At 32.3% G+C, this 19,554-nt stretch overlaps 2 protein-coding genes and 1 long non-coding RNA gene across 6 annotated transcripts; 1 reads left to right on the top strand and 2 right to left on the bottom strand.

Moving 5' to 3' along the window:
- The first annotated feature begins 812 nt into the window (after nt 1-812).
- On the top strand, nt 813-4,511 carry LOC108484272 (zinc finger CCCH domain-containing protein 1). 3 transcript variants are annotated; one of them, XM_017787999.2, is made up of 4 exons: nt 813-1,042; nt 1,934-2,012; nt 2,256-3,088; nt 4,150-4,511. In XM_017787999.2, the coding sequence occupies exons 2-4, from the start codon at nt 1,934-1,936 to the stop codon at nt 4,264-4,266; spliced, it is 1,029 nt and encodes a 342-aa protein (XP_017643488.1). In that variant the 5' UTR covers nt 813-1,042; the 3' UTR covers nt 4,267-4,511. The 3 variants fall into 3 exon arrangements, with proteins under 3 accessions (XP_017643488.1, XP_017643487.1, XP_017643486.1); XM_017787998.2 differs by having other exon boundaries at nt 1,861-2,012; XM_017787997.2 differs by having other exon boundaries at nt 1,838-2,012.
- A 289-nt stretch (nt 4,512-4,800) lies between these two features.
- Nucleotides 4,801-9,714, bottom strand: LOC108484458 (putative protein FAR1-RELATED SEQUENCE 10). 2 transcript variants are annotated; one of them, XM_053025728.1, is made up of 5 exons: nt 9,545-9,714; nt 9,317-9,412; nt 6,516-7,604; nt 5,997-6,440; nt 4,801-5,906 (listed from the first exon to the last, which is right to left on the bottom strand). In XM_053025728.1, the coding sequence occupies exons 3-5, from the start codon at nt 7,542-7,544 to the stop codon at nt 5,301-5,303; spliced, it is 2,079 nt and encodes a 692-aa protein (XP_052881688.1). In that variant the 5' UTR covers nt 7,545-7,604; nt 9,317-9,412; nt 9,545-9,714; the 3' UTR covers nt 4,801-5,300. The 2 variants fall into 2 exon arrangements, with proteins under 2 accessions (XP_052881688.1, XP_017643738.1); XM_017788249.2 differs by having other exon boundaries at nt 5,997-7,604.
- A 2,856-nt stretch (nt 9,715-12,570) lies between these two features.
- Nucleotides 12,571-14,819, bottom strand: LOC128290651 (uncharacterized). Its single transcript, XR_008280435.1, has 3 exons — nt 14,691-14,819; nt 13,601-13,673; nt 12,571-12,775 (listed from the first exon to the last, which is right to left on the bottom strand). It is a non-coding gene; the product is annotated as an uncharacterized LOC128290651 (long non-coding RNA).
- Nucleotides 14,820-19,554: the final 4,735 nt, after the last annotated feature.

The raw sequence follows: 19,554 nt of genomic DNA, 5'->3' as shown, positions 1-19,554 counted from the left end.
ATTAAGTTGCAATCTTGCTAACTCGTGATACCAACTCAATTAAATACTTAAATAATAGTATATATAGATAATAAATTCAAATATCCAACTTCATTGTAATTTTACGTATAATAAATTTAGTATTTTTTTACAAAAATTGACTTTTTAAATTTAAATTTAGTTGATTCAAATATTTAAAAATAATATTATTTTAAATTGATTCTATTTGGGATTCAATAATAATGCTTGGATGTAATCCTAATAATGAATAGGTTAAAAATAAGTGAAAATATTTGGTACACTTTTCGTGGAGTTTAGTGAGGGGATGACAAGTGTCTTATATGAGTATAGTAAAATATTCAAAAATAAATATATATAAAACACATGCCAATTTTAAGGTTGCTTATGGGATAAAATATATACACTTTCAATGTATCATATACTAACCTAAAAATAATTTAAGTTAAGGATTTAAATTCTTGAAGTAAAAAAAAAAAAACTATTGGTCTAAAATACGGGTTAATAACCATTTGGTACCCAAGTTTGGATTCAATGTTCAATTTGGTATCTAATTTTTTTTACTTTAATTTAGCATCTAAGTTTAGCTTTAATGTTCAATTTGATACCCACATCAAATGACATCGTATGGCTCAATAAATATTTTACACATATGCTCTAGTAAAAAAACATAAAAGCTTAATAAAGACAAAAAGGAAGGTCAGGTACCAAATTGAAAATTAAAGTCAAACTCAAGTACTTAATTGAACATTAATGCGAAACTCAGGTACCAAATAGTTTATTAACCCTTTAATATCCGACCGCAACAAATTCTATTTGGGAGTTTTCATATTTATATTGGCCCTAAAATTTTAGACATTTCCAGCCCCAGTCCACTCGAAATTTTTTCTTTCTTCCACCACTCGCCGCCGATAGCGCCGCCACTGTCCTCTGTCGCCGCCGACATTCTTTTCCTCTTTCTCTCGCCGTTTCGCTACGCCCTTTTCTCAACTGAAGCCGCTATCGCTGCCGTCCTATCAATTGGTTTTTCTTTCCATTAAATTAGGTGAGTAGAAATTGAGCTTCTTCAATTCTTGATTTCAAGTTTTAGGTTTACTATTCATCAAGGAATGTTTGATTTCTATTTAGATTTATTTAGCTTCTATAGCTTTTATGTTTCTGCTGCAAGTTTTTTCGAGTTTCATTTTATTTTATTTTTATAATAAAATTGTTCACAATTTCCATCGTTAGTACCATCGTTGTAAGTTTTGTATTCTTGATAAAATCGACACTTGCAATCATTATTAATGTAATTGTGGTTATAGTTATGATTAGGGTCATAAAATGTCGAGAAGTATTATGTTTTGAAAATCTTTGATGTATGTATGAATTTTAGTATCATTTTGATGAGGCTAAATGCTCTAATTTAGAACCCTACATTTTGAAGAAGTGCTGAAATTACTTTTCAATAATAACGCATAAAAAGCTTTAAGCTTTTGGTGTTGGGACTAATGAAAACCTTCTGGGTGAAATTAATACATGTGAAACGAATGTTGTTATGGCTGCTGTGTAGGTATAAGTTGGACAAGTATCATGATTTTCAAAACAAATAAGAAAAAAAAATCGAAAGCTCTGCGAAACAAGTTGGGGTTGAGGGTTCCTCTTTTACTCCATTTTTTAGATCCCTCTCACTCCTCGATTTATATCCAATTCCTATTTGTATACAATTGGGTCCTGAATTGAGCACTTAGCCTTTCCATATAATATATGTAGATATTTAGTTAGGACACCAGTTAGTTTGTCGATCATGTATGTCTCGCTAGTTTTAATTAATAATGGTAAGGATTTTGACTGATTTTAGTTTAAAACCACTTGGAGCACCAGTCGTGGTCAAATTAAAGTTAATCTTGGTTGAGGCAAGGAATCTATAAGCCTTTGTTCTTTTCTGTCCGTTAAGATGGCAGATTCAAGCGAGCCCCAGGATCCTGGAAAAGAACTTCGGCAATCTGAAACAGAACCTCAACAATCTGAACAAGGTAAATTTTGTCCTTTCTTTTATTTTTTTTCTTGAAGCTATATATGGATATTTACTTATAGTTAAAACACCCATCGATGGAGTTGCTCCCCATCTATGGGCTACCTTACCATTTGCTGAACTAAATGGCTTCAAAAGATCCCCTATGACAGTTCATTTTGGACTAGATCTAGAACCACCCTCAATGGTTTGTGTAGCCATAAATCTTCTCATAGATCCATTAATTAATTCTTTGGTTTTTCAGTCTGCAACTTCTTTAGGAAGCCAACGAAGGGCAAAAACATAAGGAAAAGGACAATAAATGAGGATGAAGATGAAGACTCCAGAAATGGCACATCTTTGTTGCACAATCAAAAAAAGGCTTCGAAGCCTGACGATAAGTTGTACTTTTCAACTGGATCCTCCAAGAGTGCTACTGCCACTGAATCAAGTACTGAATCTCACAAGCCGGTTTTTCAATTTGAGTCTTCCACGGAAATTCAAGTCCAAAATGATAGCAGAGCTACAGCAATCTTAGAAACTGAGACTGAGTTTACAAAAGATGCTCGAGCTATACGTGAGAAAGTTCTTAAACGAGCAGAGGATGCTTTGAAGGGGAAAAGCACAATCTCTGGGGGAGAAAAATTGTACACTGGAATGCATGGCTATGTGGATCATAAAGCCGGATTTCGAAGAGAACAAACCGTTGCCAGTGAGAAAGCAGGTGGCTCTCATGGACCTCTTAGAGCTTCTGCCCACATCAGGGTTTCAGCAAGATTTGATTATCAACCCGACATCTGTAAAGACTACAAAGAAACCGGTTACTGTGGTTATGGAGATTCATGTAAGTTTATGCATGATCGTGGAGATTACAAGTCTGGGTGGCAGTTAGAGAAAGAGTGGGAAGAAGCAGAGAAAGCAAGGAAAAGAAATCTTGCTTTGGGTGAGGGGAATGACGATGATGAGGCAGGGGTAGTTCAGAGTGATGATGATGATGATGATACATTGCCCTTTGCCTGTTTTATTTGCCGGCAGCCATTTGTTGATCCTGTTGTTACTAAATGCAAGCACTACTTCTGCGAGCACTGTGCTTTAAAGGTACCCTCTTATGCCCTTTCGTGTAGATTAATTTTATTTTTCCTTAAATGTCTTATTTGTGCCATGTCAATATCTAGTATTTCATGTCATATGATTCAATATGGTTTACATTTTACTCAGTGATCAAAAGACCATACCTTACCCTCCGGACATACCGGTTGAGTAGGGAATGATAGGCTGTCCAATCCGATATAGTATATTAACCCTAGGGAGATCAAAGTTGTCAAGAGCGCTAGGTGCACTCGAGGCGCTGGGCAAAAAAAGTGCTCACCCGAGTAAACCAAGGCACAAGCATATAAATATAAATATGCATGTAAAATTTTTATAAAAACATATGTAACTAGTACATATAAATAATAAGTATTAATTAATTAGTAAAAGATAGATAAATTTTAATATAGTTCAATTTATAAATTCAAAACATTGTTCAATAGTTTATGTTTAATAATTTACTTAATGTATTGTAAAATAAAACAACATGAGGAAAAATTAAATATCATCATCAGAAACTAGCTCCAAATTTCCTTCATCTTTATATTCTCTTTAAAAGTTTCAACTTTTAAGAGTTAATTAGGTTTTATATAATAAAATTACGTCAATAATTAATTAAAAGTCATTTATTATATTTTTCTTTTAAAAGTCAAAATAAGAAAAAATAAACAGGAGAATGGAAGGACTCTTTAGTGAAGCACGCTTTTTTTGTGCCTGGCTTTGCAACAAAGGCGCCGAAAAGAGCACTAGGCGCTCGCCTTGACATCACTGAGGAAGATGTTTATCTGGTTTAACCGGTGAAAAATTGTTATTTGTAGTTTATGAGATTCGAACCTTTAATCAATTAATATTATGTGGAAATGATGTCATCAAGCCAAATACATTTATTATTATTTTGGTACAACATATTTATATTATTAGTTATATCTATTTAACAATTAGAGTATTTTCTAAATGTTAACTTTTAATCAAATCGAAAGGTTCGATTTCGGATTTGATTTTGAGTGCATTGTATTGATTTCTTTCGAAAGTAAAAGGAAGCAATTGCATTTTGGTTGTGTCTGTTTCAGCATCATGCGAAGAATAAGAAGTGCTTCGTATGCAACCAACCCACGCTTGGCATTTTCAATGCAGCTCATGAGATACGTAGAAAGATGGCTGAAGAGGGTAAACTCAAAGGCCATTGATGCTTCTGCTTCAATCCTGCTGTCTTTTAACATTTTTGTTTGTTGTTTAGTGTTGTAGCTGACTATGCTACTCTTGTTAGACTCAGTCTTGGGTTTTTATCCGACATAAATATATACATTATACATATTTTATTTTGAAGATTTTCATGTATGTCCAGAAAGTTGTCCGATGCGTGCCAAACGCAAATAATTATTTCTCTAATATTATTTTTTTGCATATATAAAAAGGGTATATTTTGGTAAAAGTACCGGTAAGAGTCCAATTGTATTGTCTCTTCTATTCAAAATAAAAAATAAAAATGGGTAATTTAGCCTTTGTACAATAGAGTAAGGTATGCTTTGCATGTCACACTAACATTAGAAATGAACAAGAACTTTTACAGAAAAATTAATTTATTTTTTGATTTAATATATAAAATTAATTTATCGAATTTTTCAAGTAAAGGAATAATATGCATGCTGTCATTTTCATTAGGAAAAGGAAAATACATAGATGAAGGCCGACAATGAATTATAATAGTGGCAAGAAATCCCTTACCAAACGATAAACTACATTCTTATACTTTTCATAAATAATCATACACATCATCCTTCGAAAACCTTCCGATACAAGACATATATGCCACATCCAAATTCCTCTGTATGCCCCCCAAAATTGAATTATATAAAGTTGGCATATTTACATGTGATGTTGATAAAGTTTTCGATGACGTCTTACCAGGTAAAAGAAAAAAGGGAAAACTATTAAACTTAATATATGATACCAACCTTAAAACCTAAAAAATGATCTGTGAAAAGAGAATGAAAAAGTCAGTATATTCCCATCTCTATGTTGTTTTCACAGTGTTTTGATGTCTAGTATCTATCAAAAGAATTCACCACTTGTGTATCTCATCCTCCACATACCCCAATATCTTTTGAATTCCAACCTTTACAGCTGAATGTATTATAAATCACATGTATAGCTCCGAAATGTTCCAACAAGCCAGCAAACTCCAAGTCAATCTATTAGCTGTGATTTCGTACCACCAAACCTATGACTCACTGATGTTGTTAGCTGCCATATTCGAAGCAAACTCGTTAGATACTGGCATGTTCCGGACATGCTCGAGGAGTCTTGTAAGTTCCCGATGAACATGGTTGAATCGTTCCTTTGTAAAAAGCGATTCAGTCAAAAGAGTTGCAGCTAGAGAATGAAAGACTTGAGCATACTCATCACTGTTACATTGGCCATTTTGATCTTCCAGAGCAACCAATGAACTCTCCAATCTCCACCGGAACAGAATATATTTCTCCGGGATTTCAAAATAGTTTTTCACTGTAAGTACTCGAAGACAATGCCGGCACAATATCCCGGAATGTTCAAACTCCTTACACGAGCAATGAATCTGCTCATCTTGTGATATCCAAATCACAAGATATTCACCTTCCATTTTCTTATAGTGTCGTACAAGATATGATCCGTTTGCCAATTCCGTTGTTGCATACTGCATTGATTGCACAATCTCGTGTTGTAATGCATTGAATGCATAAGGTGTAAGAATACTTCTTGCGTTTTCTTCAATTGGTAAGCCCGTCTTGGTATGCATGTATTGCAATGCTTCTTTACTTCGGTTTCTTAAATCTGCAGCAAACCAAACCTGCCGAAAGCAAATGTTTAAAACGTGGTTCGAGACATATGGTATTTAATAAACAGGGAAAAGTTTCTCTTACATTCCTAACCAACAAACCTGCTCAAAGAATAATTGTAAACATGTCTGTCCACTCAAGATTCGTTTAAAAAATTCATCCAAAGACTGATAAAACTCAGCCGTCATTGAACGAGCAAGAAAGTAACTTCGGATGTAACAAAGTGGCCAGGATGTTCGATATGAAAATAATAAAGCTATGTGCTTATCAGAGGCAAGTCCAAAACGGGCAACCAAATGATTCCATTGATGTTCAAACTCCTCTATACCCTCTAAGTGACACAACATATCGAATTCGGCTTTGAACTCTTCATACTGTGATCCAAGCAACGGCATGAACCAACTCGATAATTTCGAATGAACATGCCATGAACATATAACATGTTTTGTATCAGGCAATTCCCTTGCAATTGCGTCTCTTAGGCTTGAATCAATATCTGTTAGGACTGTTTGCGGACATCTACCTCTCATGAAACGAAGAAAAGTCTGTTCAAAAGAAGAAAGCCATAAATAGACAATAAGACAATTACAGATTGGGAACAAATAATTATGTCCACGAACCTGTAAAGCCCAAGCGAAAGAATTCAAACTTTCATCTTGCAGTAAAGCACATCCCAAAAAAACTGGCTTTCCATGATTATCTATACCAAACCATACTCCGAGAAGCAACCCATAGGTAATAGATCGATACGTGGTGTCAAAGGTAACCACATCACCAAACACAGTATATGCACGGACTGAATCTGCATATGACCATGAAATATTTTCGACCTTACTATTTTCATCTGTTGTATAATCGTAAACAAAATCGGCATCCCTCTCTGCCATAGCCTTGCAGGCCTCGAGAAATTCTAATGTATCATTTTCCCTTTTCTCAGTAAGTAGAGCATCATTTTCTTGAACAGACTTTTTACAAGTCCGTACAAAATTCCGAACATCCTTCTCAATAAAGGGCAATTGTCCGGGCTGAACTCCCTTTTCTAATTCCAACACCTTCACAATGCGATTGACAGGAAACCCGGCTTTGGAGAGTAAAAGAATTCTTTCCTGATCAGCTTCCTGAATTTTCCTATATGCCGGAAGCAGACGTACTTGGTCATCTTCCAACAATTCATGGTTATGGACATTACTAAATTGTGAAATGTACCATTGAGTCACACCGTTGACGATTTCTTTTGTCAAATACAATTTCGCATCACATCCGCATCGCACTGATTTCCGATCTCTTGGATGCTCCACATTGGCCTTTTTTCTTGGTTGATTAAACCCCGACCGATAACAGACAAAATCCCGTCGGTAGATCCCTAAATTCTGGCTTTCTGTGGACCGTGCTTTCCGTATTGAAAACCCATTCTTCCGTGCAAAATTGCTATAGTACTCAAAAGCATCTTCATCAGTTTTGAATATTTGACCAACATATGGCATAAAGACAGCTTCTGATGATGACGATGTTGAAGTTGTCTCATTTTTTATTAGCTGAGAGCTTACCGATGTCTGATCATCTCCTTCATACTTAACATAACACTTCCAATCTCCGCATGGACACTGCTGACGTCGAATCCAAATGTTATTTGATGGTTTCATTGTCATTTTTGTACAAAAACAAGTGAAATGTTTCTTCAATCCCAACCTCGATGCTCTTCTTTGTACCTGAAGAAAGAAAAGCCATAAGAATTTTCATGATCTTCGTTTTATTATTCGGAACAAAAGAATACAAAGAAATTCTAAGTACATTTATCAACATAGTTTTTCTTACTTTATTGAAATTCAGTCCCTTCATGGATGAGAAAATAGTTGTCATTCCACGTAAAAGTCCAATACCAAGAGGAAAACAATTTTGTACTCAGAAAATCTTTTATTCATGGTAATTTGTACCAAAATTTTAATCGAAAACTAATCAACTTGTTTCATAGTTTGTAATGTACAACTTTTATTGCAATGTTTCACGCACATCGACTTATGAAGAGTACTTGAAAGCAATGAATTGGAAAACCCAAAAACTCACTCCATTCAATGAATAGAAAATGCAAAATGTACAATGAAATGGAATCAGAAAACTCGAACAGAACATACAAAGAGCAGACATTTGAAAGCAATGAACTAGAAAACCCAAAAAACTCACTCCATTTAGTGGATGAAAAATGCAAAATGAAATGGAAACAGAAAACAACAACGGAACTTATAAAGGCCAGACACTTGAAAGCAGTGAAATGGAAACCCGGAAAAGTCACTCCATTCAACCCATGGAAAATACAAAGCGTAAAATGAAATGGAAACAGAAGATACGATCGGACATTATAAAGACCAGACACTTGAAAGAAATGAAATGGAAACCCGAAAACATCAGTCCATTCAATGGATGGAAAATGCAAAATGTACAATGAACTGGAAACAGAAAACATGAACAGAACTCACAGGACCAGATGCTTGAAATTGACAAAATGGAAAATCTGAAAAACTCGCTCCACTGAACTGATGGAAAATGAAAATGTACATGAAATGGGAAAAAAAAAAAAAAAAAAAAACACAATCGAAACTGTTAAAGACCAGATACTTGAAAGCAATGAAAAGGAAACCCGAAAAACTCACTCTGGTCAATAGATGAACAATGTGAAATGTACAATTAAACATATGATCATCACAACAAGTTAGCACTTCCTAAAAGGTAACACTTTTCAACCAAATATTTCATTCCCTCCCCTCCCCCCCAATTATTCAACTTTTCCAAATCTTTATTGTCCTTCAAGTTATCATCATGTCCGACACTCATGCTTCATGCATTCCAATATAACCCTCCAAATACCCTTCAAATTCATGATAAAAACTTAGCAACAAAGTTAAACATGCCTACGTTAGACACATGCCCTCCTTTTAACACACCCGAATCCGAGTAACATAGTGAAAGAACTACAATAAGCACTCCTTAACAGCTTGCAACTGAATGACAAATTGAAATTTATGTACAGTAACTGTGAATCAATGTATACCTGGGCATAAATTCCTAACTAAAATAATTACTCAAATTTCTTTTTCATTTTCAAAAACAAAAATATTATTAACTTCAAATCATGAAAAAATATATGAAATATAAGGTAAACCAGAACAGACCCAACATAAAATAAAGCTTAAAACACAAATTAATTGAAAAAAATTATTATCAGCTAGAAATAGGATATTTCTACAGTGCAAGTCTAAGAAACATCAGAGAAGATGAAAATATAATAATAATAATAATAATAATAGTAATAATAATAATAATAATAATAATAATAATAATTATTATTATTATTATTATTATAATAAAACACACACACAAATTAGAACCCAAAAATAAAAGGCTAAAAAAAAGAAACAGAAAATACCTGAAAAGAAAAAAATAGTTAATTCTCTCAGCTTTTGCCAATGTGGGGCTTTCAAAAATTAGTAGACATTGTTCCAGTTCTCGAATCAAAGTATCACTGTAAAAACAACATTAAAAATCAATTAAACCCCCAAATTTTACAGTAATAAAAAAAGGACTTTTTAAAAAAAAAATTAAGATTAAAAATAAAGCTGAGTAAAGAAAATTATTAACTGGAAAAGGAAAATACCTAAAACCCTATAACTCGGAATCGCATTTGAGTTTGATTTTAGTCAGTGATTTGATTTGGCGTATCTTTTCTTCAATCAGTTTACGGTTTTTAAAATTTGCCAAATTTGGGTACCGAGGAAAACTCTGTTTAATGCAAAAAAAAAGTCAATGATGAAAAGTTCCGTTTCTGGAGTCAGCCCATTAAACATAACCGGCCCTTTAACCCAATATCGCCTTGTAGGTTAAATTTTATTATTAATATCCTATTATGTGTAAATTACGGATTTAATAATTGTTATTTAATTTAATATTTTTAATCTTTATAATTTTTAATGTCAAAATTTCAATACTAATTCAAATGGTAACCGTTAAATCTATGAATTAAAATGGTAAAACTCTTTTTGTGAGTGTGGAAATAGCAAATTGTATAGTGTTACACATGTGGTAATATATTTATTACATAAGATCTCGACTAATTTAATTTAATGTTTTTGTTTGGTTAGGAATAAAATTTCAAATTTAAAAGAAGACATAGATTACAAATGATTAAATTAAAGTACTGACATAAAACTCACAACTTTCTTATAATATAAAAACTAATAGTAAAATTTTATAGTAATCTAATTGAATAGACTTTACAAATTTCCATTGTAAAATTGGATCAAAACTTTTGGTTTAATTAATTGAATCGAAAATTTATCAACGAATCAGTCTACTGCATTATATGAAATTCTTTATTAACTAAATTGAAAAAAAATGGTTAAATTTTGCTATTAGTCTTTGTACTAAACGTAAATTGTGAATTAAGTCTTTATGCTTTTATTTGATCATTTTTAGTATTTGTACTTTTCGAATTTTGAAATTTCAATCCTTACTAAATGGCAGCTATTAAATTAAGTTAACTTCTATTATTTTTGATATCTTATGCGAAAAAAATATTATCATATGTGATACATGCACGGGAGCGTCTGATGAAGAATCGACTGGAACAAAATCAAAGTCATCCATGCCTATACCAATCGGGTTGAAAGATGAGGAGAATTCAAGAAGACATCCAATTGAAATTCCTATTGGGCCTATGACTTAAGCTAGATCTAAGAAGCTCAAAGAGGTGGTGTTAGGGTTGATTTAGCAAGTTTGGACCAAGCACGAGAAGTCCAATTTCTATTGGACTCAAGATAACAATCCAACTCCATGTAATGTATTGCATGTGACAGTTTGATTAGCTTGAACAAACTCTTCAGTTTTTAATTATGTGTTTTGTTTGTTAAATGCATTTGTATTTAATGTTTTGCATTAATACATCTACACCTTTTAAAATATGTATTATGTTTCTTGTTTATTGAATGCATCTTTAGTTAATGCTTTACATTAATACATTAGCATCAATTAAGACTTGCATTATGTGTTTTTCATATTAAATAAGTCATGCATTAAATCATCTCATTTGTTAAATTACTTCAAGTATAGTTTAAGTTGCATGTTGTGCATGAGTGTTATTAAATATGTTGTTGTTATAAGTGTTTTAAGTTATTGCTTAATGCTTAAATATCTATTTTGCAGGTGACTTTTCATATGATTAAAGACTCTTCAAGTTGGACGGTTTCAAAGCTTTTTAAAGAACATTATGGAGGTTGTTTAATGGACCAAAGGAGACTCTTCAAGTCTGAACGTTTTTGGAGTCTTTAACCTTCATCATAATGCCATTTAAGAGGATGCTACATAAGCTTTTATAATTTGGTTTCAAAGGAGCTAAACGGACATCAATTAAACACATTAAGGATACATTAAGTCTTCATTAAGGAGAACTAGCATGCCTTTTCAACTACATCAGATTCTAATGAAGAGACATGACTCATTGGCTTCTCTACAAGAGTTAAAAACAAAATTAGTGCTTGTAATAATGCTAGTTAATGGCCGAAGCATTTGAATAATCACAAAAGTGCCCATAATATCCTGTAAACAGATATTTGATTGGATAAATGAATATTTCTGAGTTTTGTGTGAGAATTTTATTGCTTTGATCTAGGTCTAACTTATCTAGACTTATCAAGGTTCTCCTTGTGGAGTCAAACCCTTTCTTTTTAAACTTATCACTTCCAATCTTTCTTTATTTTCTGAAGTGTGACATTCTAATATATTGATGGTTCCTATTTTGCTAAATAGTGGGTCACAGTTTACTTCTTTTTCTTCAAAAATTTGTTTTTTGTTTCATTTTATAGAAATCAGGTCACATCTTTCATATCGTTGGTTCATTTCTAAGTGTTTGATTCGTGCAAGTCATCCATCCAACCTATTTTTTCTTCATTTTCATCTACCAAGTTTCCATTATCCACAATTTCACCTTGAATGCTAAATCGGGATGATTCAGAATTAAACAATTAGAAAATCTAGCGTATTGTAATCGAATTCAAGAATACGATCACGCGTCAACATGTGTAATGTCATGTCAACGTACCGTTTCAACATAGTACTCACAAAAAAATTAATTTATGCATTTTATGACTGTTGTTTTGCATTAAGATTGAAATTTCAAATTTCAAAAAGCATAGGAACTAAGAATGATCAAATTAAAGAATAAGGATCAAATATATATGTTTACACATAGTTTAGGGCTAGTAGTAGAAATTAATTGCTATTGTTTGGGTTAGGACTAAAATTTTAAAATTCCAAAAGTACAAGGCCTAAAATTGACTAATTTAAAAAGTATAAGAACTACAATTGACCAAATTTAAGTACAAGAATTAAATCCACAACTTTTACATAGTATAGCTGTAACACCCTCTAACCCCAAACTATCCCCGGAATAGGGTTACAGGGCATTACCGAAAACAGACAAACTTTATTATTACAAATCGAAAATAACCACAAAATTATACTCAAAATAAGGTTAATTACCCTTACCGAGGTTCTACAGACCTAATATGAACCTTTCGTGGGGTTAGGATTCGAATCCTAACTCTACAGGCCTCCCTGAAACACTAAACACAATTATCCAAACCGATCCAATTCACTTCCACATAACATGTAACTATATACCATTCATTTCATAAACTTAGGAATCGTCCCTTTATACGTCAAACTCCTTAAAGTTTATACACCATCTTTTACATTCAAAACATTAAATATATACAAATGACCACCTAAAACCTAGTACATGCCACATTACCAAAAGATAAGTTTTTTAAAACAAAATGAGCTGGAGTCGGAGATGATTTTGAATGCAGAATCGGACTCTATTTTACCTAATCTGCGCACGGAAAACAACCGTACGCTGAGTATTGAAAATACTCAGTGGTATTATCATAATTCAATTCATAACATCAAATCAAGTTTAAAACATAAATGCACAAGTAGTCAATTGAATATGCCAATTCATGTCATATTAATGTCATTCAAATGATTATAAAATTTTCACCAACATGTAAACACTTAATTCATAACACTTTCATGTATACATAATTCATAAATATAAAGTTCATGCTTTCAACTTCACAACACAATTTCTTTTCACATTTTGTATCATCATTTTCTTTCACCTTTCATTCGATAATTCAGATAATCAGATTCAGATAATTTTTCTCATTTCACTTATAGGCCCTATTAACCTGACTCGGACCAAGGTGGATACGCGGATCCAACCAAACACACCAGAGTGGCGACCAACGCCTCATCGGATAGTTTGAAGTAAATCAGATCTATGGCACACCAAGTACCTCATTGGCCAAGCCGAAGCAATGTGGCTACCAAAGCCTCATCGAAACTATCCGAAGTAAATCTGTCGCACACCTAGTGCCTCATCGACTCGAGGTCGAAGAATCTCTGAACACTTCCAATCCTATGGCATGCCAATTATATCCACTAAGCCCGACTAATTAATAGGGTTTCGATCATATTTCCATTTTCGAAACATTTTCACATTTCAATAAATTCTCTTATATTTCTCAATGTAATCACAACTAATCAACAATTCACATTCAAGTCATTTTCACGCACATTCATATATATATATATATATATATATATTACAATTAAATATGCAATAATAAATACTATGAATTATGATAATACAAACCAATTTTCCCCGAGCTATTCCTCGACTACTTTCTCTTTCCCCTTTGTATTGGATGCCTCGATTCCTCTGTTTGCTACGAAAATTAGCATAATTATAATTAATTAATATAATACAATCCAATTTAATTCATGAGTATAAACATGCAAATTTGACCCTTTTTTTTAGATATATAATTTTACCATTAAGCTGTCTATTTGAGCCATTGTTACTAAATTATTTATATCTTGAGATACGAAACTCCAAATTAATATCCGTAAATTTTATTTGAAACTAGACTCATATATCTTCTCACCATAAAATTTTCAGAATTTTTGGTCTAGCCAATTAGTACAGTTTATTCATTAAATACTCCCTTGTTACTCCATTCGACAGTTCTGACCTCTCTCTACTAAAAATCAATTATCTCATTGTACAGAACTCGAATGAGGTTCTTATTTATTTCTTTTAAAACTAGATTAATTAAGGAGTTCACACATATAAATTATACTCCATAATAATTTTTTTACAATTTTTAATGGTTTTCCAAAGTCAAAACATAGTGTCTCGAAATCACCCTGAACCAGTGTTACAAAATTTCAAATATCTCTTGATTAATAAATTCATTGCTTACACTGTTTCCACTATAAGAAACTAGACCTAATAAGCTTTAATTTCATATCTTATTCATCCTCTAATTTAATTCCTACAATTTTTAGTGAATTTTCAAAGTCAGACCATTGCTACTTCCCAAAACTGTTTTGATGTAAAATGCTAATAACCAAGTTTATAACACCAATTCACACCTTATTTCTATTCAATTTCCATTAAAATATTCATATAACTATCAAATTTTCATCATTTTTCTATAATTCCGAATTTCTTTCAATTTAATTCCTAAAACTCAAAACTTATGACTTGTTTTACAATTAAGTCCCTAATTCCATTCAAATTCAAAATTTTATCAAATTAATCCCCGATTTCATCATTTCTTCAACATAAACCCTAATCAAACCTTCATTAATTTTCAATATTTTCTCATGAATTCAAGAAAATCTTTCTCTAAAGCTTCAAAAATACCAAAATTAGAAAGGAAAAGGCTTAATTAACTTACCAATTTAACTTTCAAGCTTCAATTCTCCAATTTTTTCCTTTTTTTTTCTTCCTTTCCTTTCTTTCTCTGTTTCGTGAGCTTCTATGTTCTTTTCTATCTTTCTTTTTCTTTTATCTCCTTTTTATTTACTTTACTTTTAATAATAATAATTTAATATATATTTTAACACATAAAAATCTCAGATTTTTATGTTTATGCCGCCTCACTTAGGACAAATGGCATAATTGCCATTTTGGTCCTTTTTATTTTTTTTAATCTATAATTCAACTTTCACACTTTATTCAATTTGGTCCTTTTACTTAGTCACTCTTAATTAAATTAAATTCACTTAATTAAACTCTAATTTAACTCATAATTATCCTCATAAATATTTTTAATAAATATTTACGGACTTAATTTCCTAAGACGGAGGCCCTACGACTCGTTTTTCCGGTGCCCAGGAATTTGGGTGATTACAATAGGGACTAATAGCCAAATTTGTAATTTTAATTTGATCATATTTGAATATTTAACCTTTTATAGAAAGAACATAATATAATTTATTAATTATATATTCTATTTAATATTAAAACCATCTTTTAATATACAAAATCACATTTAAGTGAACTAAACAATTTAATCTATGGTATAAAAAGCCGTAAGAAAAAAAATAATTAAGTTTACAGCTTAATCAAACCTAATTGAGTCATTGTGATTAATAAAAAAAATCAATTAAGTCCCTCGTTTAATGATTTCTGTTTTTAACCACATTGATTGTGTTAAGATTAGTTAACGGGCCAATTATATAGCGACACATGGCAACATCAGACTTAATCTTTTTTCTATGAATAAAAAACATTACAATAAATTACTCATAATTAAAACTCAAGTCCCTTTGGAGGCGTTTCGAATAACTGGAAACCATTACTATTACCAGTAGTCATTTTAGCTAGATTATCAACCTCTTTATTATACTATCTAGATACGTGATGAATCGATCAATGCACTATTTTAGCCAATAACATTTTGATTCTTCCAACCAAAGTGGAATTCAATACATTTGTAGAATTGCCCTGTAAAACTTGTACCGCCTCTTGACTGTGTGAGAAGATACTCAATCTGTCAAAACCTTTATTAAGTGCAATCATCAAACCATCTCGAATACCCCACAATTCAAGATCTAAAATAGAACATATTCCTACAAATAAGTTAAACCCAAGAATCCATCTACCGTACCTGTCACGTAACACTCCCCCAATCATAGCAAACCCAGAACTCTCTTTTACTACACCATCAAAGTTTAATTGGATCCAATTCCCGAACATGAGTAAAACTGAGATCTGAGCTCACCAACTGGAAGCATTTACCTCATGGAAAGAGGTATATTGTTTGGCCCAACTATACGAACCTTTAATCAATTCCTCACACTCCACGTTATTCCTTGAAAAATAAAAAAATTCCAGTTCTTCCAGATATGTTATGCTACCATTCCAACCAACCTCTTCCATATGTATCCTAAGATTATTCTATAGATTAGCTACAACCCACTCATACACATTTCCAAGGAAAAAGTATCAAACTTAATTGTAAGTATAATCCCAGACCATATATTCTTAGCTCCAAAACAACTACGAATAGCATGTAATATATCTTCAGAGGCATAACCACACAGGTCACAAGAACCATCCGACCCAATCTCTCTTTTTGCACACTCCAAATTGATAAAAAGATGTTGTTTGAGAATGAGTCAAATAAAATATCTAACTCTTTGATGACATTGAAATTTTCAAAGGACTTAATCTTTAGTTTTCTAATAAAAATATAAAAATTGTAAAAAAAAAATATAAGTCATAAAAATAGTAAAAGTTATAAAAATTATTTAAAAGCATACAAAATATTTTTAAATATAAAAATAATGAAAAATAGTAAAAATATTAAAAATCATAAAAATTGTAAAAGAATTATAAATTATTAAAAATAATATATAAAAATATAAAAATATAAAATTGAATTATAAACTAAAGTTTATTTTAAAATTTATATAATTTATTAAATTTTTTATATAAAATGTATCTTTTCTTCCTTCTTTTATCTCTATTATCATCCCCTCGAAAAGGGACTATATAAAGTGAGTAAATAAATTGAGAAAATTGAAAAAAATCAATGTATTCAGTTGGATTTAGATTTAAATGGAATCATTAATAATTTTAATAACATTCAAATCATTTTGGCGTATGAGAGCAAATATAATAATTTCATTAAACAAAATGTATTAATTTAAAACCACTATTTTAATGCTTAATAGAAGTACTATAAAACAGAGTTTTTATCAAAACAAAAGTTCTTTATATAAGTCATTTTCAAAATACTCATATGCACCACCTCCATGAATCATGCATGATACAAACACAAAGCAGTTGGCTCATGACAAAAGCAGCACTTTAGCGTAGTCCTTCTAACAAAGCCTTCCTTCAGTCAGCAAACCTGAGAAGGAAAAATGGTAACAAAGTAAGTTCAAATGAACCTAGTGAGTTCCAAAGAGAAATCATACATAGCATTACCGATAATACATCTGAACCTTTCTAAAGGGTTCACACACATACACATAGTACACCCAATGGTATATACAGAACACAGACAGACTCAGTATGCCAACTAGCTTATCACTCGGGTTGCGAACTTAATGAGTCCGCCTAAAGCATCTAGGTTGGGTATGTGATAGCCCTAAAGTGACCCTAGTCAGAAAGCGATTTCGGGACCGCTAAGCCGAGTCACCAAATTATTTGAATGTGATATTTATTGTCTAAAATATGTGAATATGAATGCGCGAAAATTTTTAAGCTTCGATTTAGTTAATTGCATGTGAATGGAGTACATAGGACTTATGTGAGAAAATTTAGAAATGTGCTAGGCAAATGTAAAGTGGCCTATTAGTGCATGTATGAAAAAGGGGGGACTTGCATGTCAATTTTCCCTCCCCCCATCTAGTAGTGGCCGGCCATGAGCATGGGTGGACAAAATGTTATGGCTAAAAACATGTCATAAACATGTTGGGGCAGTGCATTATGTAAGGAGTAATAGAATAAAAAGCATGGGCAATAAAATATTAGTGTTAGTAGGATGAGAGACAAAAAAAAAGAAAGGATGTGTGTGATTGTTTCCCCCATTGCCGTGAGTTGAGGGAAAGAAGAAAAAAAAAGTGTTCATCATTTTTCACTTCTTTTGGCTGAAAGTTCTAAGGAAGAAGGAAAACAAGTTGTGTTCTTTGGTTCTTCTTGGCAGAATTGAGAGGAGGAAGAAAGGAGTGAAGTAATCGGTCATCTTAGGTCGATATTAAGGTAATGAAGTTGATACTAGTTCTTGAAATCCTAGTTGATTTTGAGTGAGATATCAAATTATTGTTGGTAAACCATGTTGAAATTGTGATTTTGGAATAAGTAAGGTTTTCGGCTATGGAGATTAATAAGGGTGATGGTTGTGTTTCACGCTAAATCTAGATGAACAATGGTGGTTTGCTTACATCTTGATGATTATGAGTTCCTTTCTTGGGTCTACCTTAGATCCATGAAGTATATTTTTATTTGGTGTTGTTGGAAGTATCGGCCATGGTATATCCATAAGTATGATTTATGCTTATTGCATGATAGGTAAGATTTGTGTTTTGGATATATGTTTATATTTGGTTATAACCAACTTGTGATTCGGCTCTTGCACATATACATATATATATATGTTTGCACATGATGTATTGGTATGACATATATACTATCTCAAGGTATATATATTTACATATGATGATGTTTCGGTTATGGAGTAAATGATAGATGCGTATTGAGTTACAATATGTAATGCATTAGTTAGTAAAATGTATGCCATTTATGTGTGGTATTAAGTATATAATTGGCCTCAACATAGACATGCATATTCGGCCACATGAGATGGATTGGTGTGCATGTATTCGGTTAGAGGCAAGCATATTGATGCCTTATCTTGGCTTAGATAATCGGCTAAAAGAGAGTGTGGACTATTGTGTTGAGTTAGATTCATGATTTCGTACATATGTGACTTTAATGTCTAATGAATATATATGGGCTAAGTACCTTGAGTTCCTCTTTTTGATACTCAAATGATTAAATCGATTTATTTGTTAAATTAAGCTCAAGAGCAAAGGGGAACTAAATCCGATAAAGGGAAGGAAAAAGTGGTCGAATAGCCATCGAAATCGTTCGACAACATCCGAGGTAAGTTTTTGAGTAATAGAACTTGGATTATGATTTGATTAGATCATGTTTTAAGCAAATCAAAATCATGCTCTTTGTGTGTGGCTATTGAGCCGAAATTGCAAGTGTGATAAGTGTCTTGTGTTTGAGTTTTGCTAATGAAAATAAAATACGAATGTGTCATGATTTATTGTTAAATGTGCATGGTTATTCGAATGATGTCCGGGCTAAGTCCCGAAGGCTTTGTGCTAAGTGACTATATCCGGACTAAGATCCGAAGGCATTCGTGCGAGTTACTAATTCCGGGCTAAGTCCGAAGGCATTGGTGCGAGTTACTAATTCCGGGCTAAGTCCGAAGGCATTGGTGCGAGTTACTAAATCCGGGTTAAGTCCCGAAGGCATTTGTGCGAGTTACTATAACCGGGATATGTCCCGAAGGCATTTGAACGAGTAGCTATATCTGGTTAAATTCCGAAGGTACGTGATTTGGGAATGAATGATCTTGCTGTAAAAATTTCAGTTAATACGCTTGTAACATCCCAACCTTGAGGTATGTTTCGTATGTGCTTTGAATTAGTTGAGCCCTTACAAATAAGTATTCGCTCAGTTGATAAATGAGTTACCGGCCTTTGGCTAAGTTGATCTTTGTGTATGAATATAAGGGT

This window comes from Gossypium arboreum, chromosome 3, assembly GCF_025698485.1.
Source record: "Gossypium arboreum isolate Shixiya-1 chromosome 3, ASM2569848v2, whole genome shotgun sequence".
Taxonomy (NCBI): domain Eukaryota; kingdom Viridiplantae; phylum Streptophyta; class Magnoliopsida; order Malvales; family Malvaceae; genus Gossypium; species Gossypium arboreum.
Note: the sequence above shows the minus strand (reverse complement) of the source record. Positions and strands in the feature narration are given on the sequence as shown.

Excerpts from the sequence above, each read along its gene's own strand:
- LOC108484272 (XM_017787999.2), top strand. The coding sequence starts at position 1,934 with ATGGCAGATTCAAGCGAGCCCCAGGATCCTGGAAAAGAACTTCGGCAA. Across the intron at positions 2,013-2,255 it reads ACCTCAACAATCTGAACAAG|TCTGCAACTTCTTTAGGAAG; the intron begins GTAAATTTTGTC and ends TTGGTTTTTCAG. Across the intron at positions 3,089-4,149 it reads GCGAGCACTGTGCTTTAAAG|CATCATGCGAAGAATAAGAA; the intron begins GTACCCTCTTAT and ends TGTCTGTTTCAG.
- LOC108484458 (XM_017788249.2), bottom strand. The coding sequence starts at position 7,544 with ATGACAATGAAACCATCAAATAACATTTGGATTCGACGTCAGCAGTGT. Across the intron at positions 5,907-5,996 it reads TACAATTATTCTTTGAGCAG|GTTTGGTTTGCTGCAGATTT; the intron begins GTTTGTTGGTTA and ends TGCTTTCGGCAG.